We start from the raw sequence: 3,567 nt of genomic DNA on the forward strand, positions 1-3,567 counted from the left end.
ACGACAACCAAAAAATAAACGATCGGCTACAGTGAGAGACTTGAGAGAGTGAGAGTGAGTGAGAATGAGAGACGAGCGTAAGGAGAGGCCCAGGAAAATGCTTAAATAAATTTATTGATCGATATTAAAATAATGTACATAGCTCTCTCCCTCTCCCTCTCCCTCTCTCTCTCTCTCTCTCTCTCTCTCTCTCTCTATATATATATATATATATATATATATATATATATGTATATATGTATGTATACAGATTCGTATGATCGGCGAAGCGTCGAGCTTGTTTATTAATTCATTGTCTTTTAATCCTCGATCGATTTTTATCGCACTTACTTACGCACGTCCGAACTTCCAGGACTCGTGAGCGTAATTGCCATTTACCGGTAAAGTGTTTTTTAAATCCGAGTTTAAAAAAAAAAAAAAAAAAAAGTGAAAAGTGAAAAGGTGCCGAATAATAATAATGCTGCGTATGCATCGAAAATAAAGTGCACATTTTTCATGGAAGAACGAAAAGCTATAAATAAATGTCAACGATTTCAATTTGTACTTACAACAATTTCTGGGGCAATAAATATGGGCGCTATATCGCTGAGTTCTTTTTATCCTTTCGAGCCACCGAATAATGCTAATGCTAATGCTAATGCTAATGCTAATGCTAATGCTAATGCTAATGCTAATACTAATGCTAATGCAATGCAATCCAAAGTTATAAGAGCAGGAAGCGAATATACGGGGGACGTAATGCGCGAACGTAACCAACAGACACGCGGTTCGTTTATTATCGGCAACTTGACACAATTAAAAATCGATGTCCAATGATAGCTAATTCGTCATGATGATCGATTGTTAATCTAATATATGTACAGAGTCGTGAGAAACCGAAATTTCGAGAATTCGTCATATTGAATTCATTAGGACGCTCGTGGCGTCCAAAATCCAAAGCGCACTGTCCACGTAAGCGCTTACGGTCCTCGTAACCGACAGCTTGGATTTATCGTCCGAGTAGTCGATCACCACGTGCCTGAATCCCCCTGAGCCTGGGATGAAGACCACGGATTAGGTACCGCCGGGCTGCATCTGTTGGGTGTAGAAGCCAAAAGGTCGGGACTCGCTAGGCTTGGACTCGGTAGCGACGAGGGTGGTGGAGGCGGAGGCAGCAGCGCCGGTCCCCGATGTCGTGGCTCCCTGAGCCGTTGGCTTTGGGTGGAGTCTGATGGGCACGGGCAAGGATAGCGGCAACGAGCTCGAGCTCCGTTTCTGCTGTTGCTGTTGCTGTTGCTGTTGCTGTTGCTGTTGCTGCTGCTGCTGCTGCTGCTGCTGGGAGTCATGCGAGTGATGATGGCTGGGTGCCCGGTAACCCTGATTACCGGGCCCGTTGGGTCGTAATCGCGGCCTACCTGGGCCACGCCTAATGCCCGACATCGATTTGCCCGAGCCGCCTGACGTCGTCTGATAATGGTGATGATGATGATGATGATGGTGATGTTGATGGTGATTATGTTGCTGCTGCGTCTGTTGTTGTTGTTCACGCTTCTGCTGCTGCTGCTGCTGCTGCTGCTGCTGCTGCTGCTGTGGTTCACGCTGTTGCTGTTGCTGCTGTTGTTGCGGTTTTTCTCGTTGCTGCTGCTGTTGCTGCTGTTGCTGCTGCTGCTGCTGCTGCTGGTGGTGATGGTGGTGGTGGTGGTGGTGGTGGTGATGATGATGCGGTGGTTGCTTTTGACCCTGACCGCTCACCGTCTCCGTGCCCCCTGCAAGAAAAAAGAACCGCGCACTCGAGCTTTAGCAATGCCTACGTCGACATGCCTACCTAGTGCTTGTTGTTTTTCCTTTTTCTTAAGCTCGTTACGAATATTGGGATTGTTTTTAAATCGTTGGGATTGTTCCGCAATCGATATTTTTATTACTTTTGCGTTTTGAATTATTTCGATTAGTCGAAGCCGTTCTAAGGATATTTTATTATGTGCCGTATATTTTGATAAGCTGCGTAACAACGTTGGAGTCGATAGCTAACGCGAAAACTCTTTCGCATCTGACTTTCATAACGTTGTAGAGCAGAGCTCTGACGCGATATGTGATTAATCTAGCTCACTCCTACCGATGTGTCGTGCACGTTGTAATCACAACCACTTCTCGTTGAAATATTGTTTAAAAATTCGATCGACGCCATGCTTGACCAAACGATAATGCACAAAAACGTAATTGAAAAAACATTAATAAAATATGATAGTAAAGCTAATGGATAATGATTGACAACAAATATTTTTAATCTTTTACATTTTTTTTAGACGTTAAAATTATAAGTGGTGGGTGGTGGTGGGGGTGGGTGGGGGGGGGGCCAAAAAAGGGGCTAAAAACGTTGCCTTAAAAATAAATCTACGTAAGGATGTAATTTTTTTTTTTTACGATCGAGTGCACTTAATCCGTGTGAAAAAGCTAAAATTAATTATTTCTTCAACCTATTAAATGAACGTTAAATCTTTGATACTAACAATTGAAGGGCAAGGTGCCATTATCATTATTAAGAAGAAAAAATTATAATTTGCGGTCGAATGCTCGATACGATGATCTTTAATATAAATTTTCTCTTTCATGGTAGATATATAATGTGCAAGTGCCTCGTAATAATGTTTTCCAAATTATAAATTAATTTTAGTATACAAGTTTTGCCACGTAATCGCGTGAAACATATAAAATTTCGTGCATATCGCTATTGTTCAATGTGTACGCATACAATGCCGCGTTCCCACACATAAAAGCGATTGAAGAATGCGTACGAGTGGATGTAGAGAAATTCGATAAGCGAACGTTGGGGAGTTGGTGTGTGTCAGTGAATTTTGCATAAGCGTTTGTTGTCATTTTGATTAATTGTTTTCGAATTTGTTATCCTCGATAAAACGAACCACGCGATCGTCTCTGAGCCAGGGAGACGACGATTAAGGGCGAAGAGGAAGTAGGGGCAGGCAAGCAATCGTTATGTAAGAAGCGGCCGATGACGATGTTTTGCCGTCGTTTGCGATCGTTTAATATCGCGTGACCACACCGAGGAAACTTTAAATCTGAGGTTCGCTGGGCCAAGGACCTACCAGGCCACGCTCGTTGTCGTTTCATTGTGACGTTTCGCTTATCGCCGTATTGTAAAAATCGCCAAGGAAGGATTGTCGACCGTTGAGAAGAGGGCAGACGGGGTTGGAGCGAGGATGTAGAATGATGGGAGGGGGTCCCCTTGATGGGAGACCGCCGAGTAAAATAACGTGTTCGGGTGCATATAGATTGGCGATGGGTCGTCGCGCCGGTTTGTACGGTACCTAGCCGTGCCTTATCGTGCCGCGGAGACTCGCGACGACGACGCTTTCTTCAATTCCGTTTCTTATCTGCTCCCACCCGCCGGGCCAATGCAATTTTCATGTCTCGAGCCCTTCGACTATATATCGGCTCGTACGATGTCGCCTACTTTTTTTTTGTTTATTTACGGCTGAGCGCCGACGGTGGCTGGAGTCGAAGGTTTAGGGATCGCCGACGGTGGTGAAGGTGGTGGTGGCGGTGGCGGTGGCGGTGGCGGTGGCGGTGGCG

General features: G+C 44.8%; 1 protein-coding gene across 1 annotated transcript in view; it reads right to left on the bottom strand.

Moving 5' to 3' along the window:
- Window positions 1-961: 961 nt before the first annotated feature.
- Ino80 (chromatin-remodeling ATPase INO80) overlaps window positions 962-3,567 on the bottom strand; it is a 16,519-nt gene continuing 13,913 nt past the window's right edge. The window contains exons 25-26 of the mRNA XM_011502321.1: window positions 1,672-1,745; window positions 962-1,530 (exon numbers count right to left, since the gene is read on the bottom strand). Of these exons, the coding sequence (XP_011500623.1) occupies window positions 1,054-1,530; window positions 1,672-1,745 (551 nt within the window). The 3' untranslated portion in view covers window positions 962-1,053. The remainder of the gene's footprint in view (window positions 1,531-1,671; window positions 1,746-3,567) is intronic.

This window comes from Ceratosolen solmsi, unplaced genomic scaffold (genome assembly GCF_000503995.2).
Source record: "Ceratosolen solmsi marchali unplaced genomic scaffold, CerSol_1.0 scaffold10, whole genome shotgun sequence".
NCBI classification, from domain to species: domain Eukaryota; kingdom Metazoa; phylum Arthropoda; class Insecta; order Hymenoptera; family Agaonidae; genus Ceratosolen; species Ceratosolen solmsi.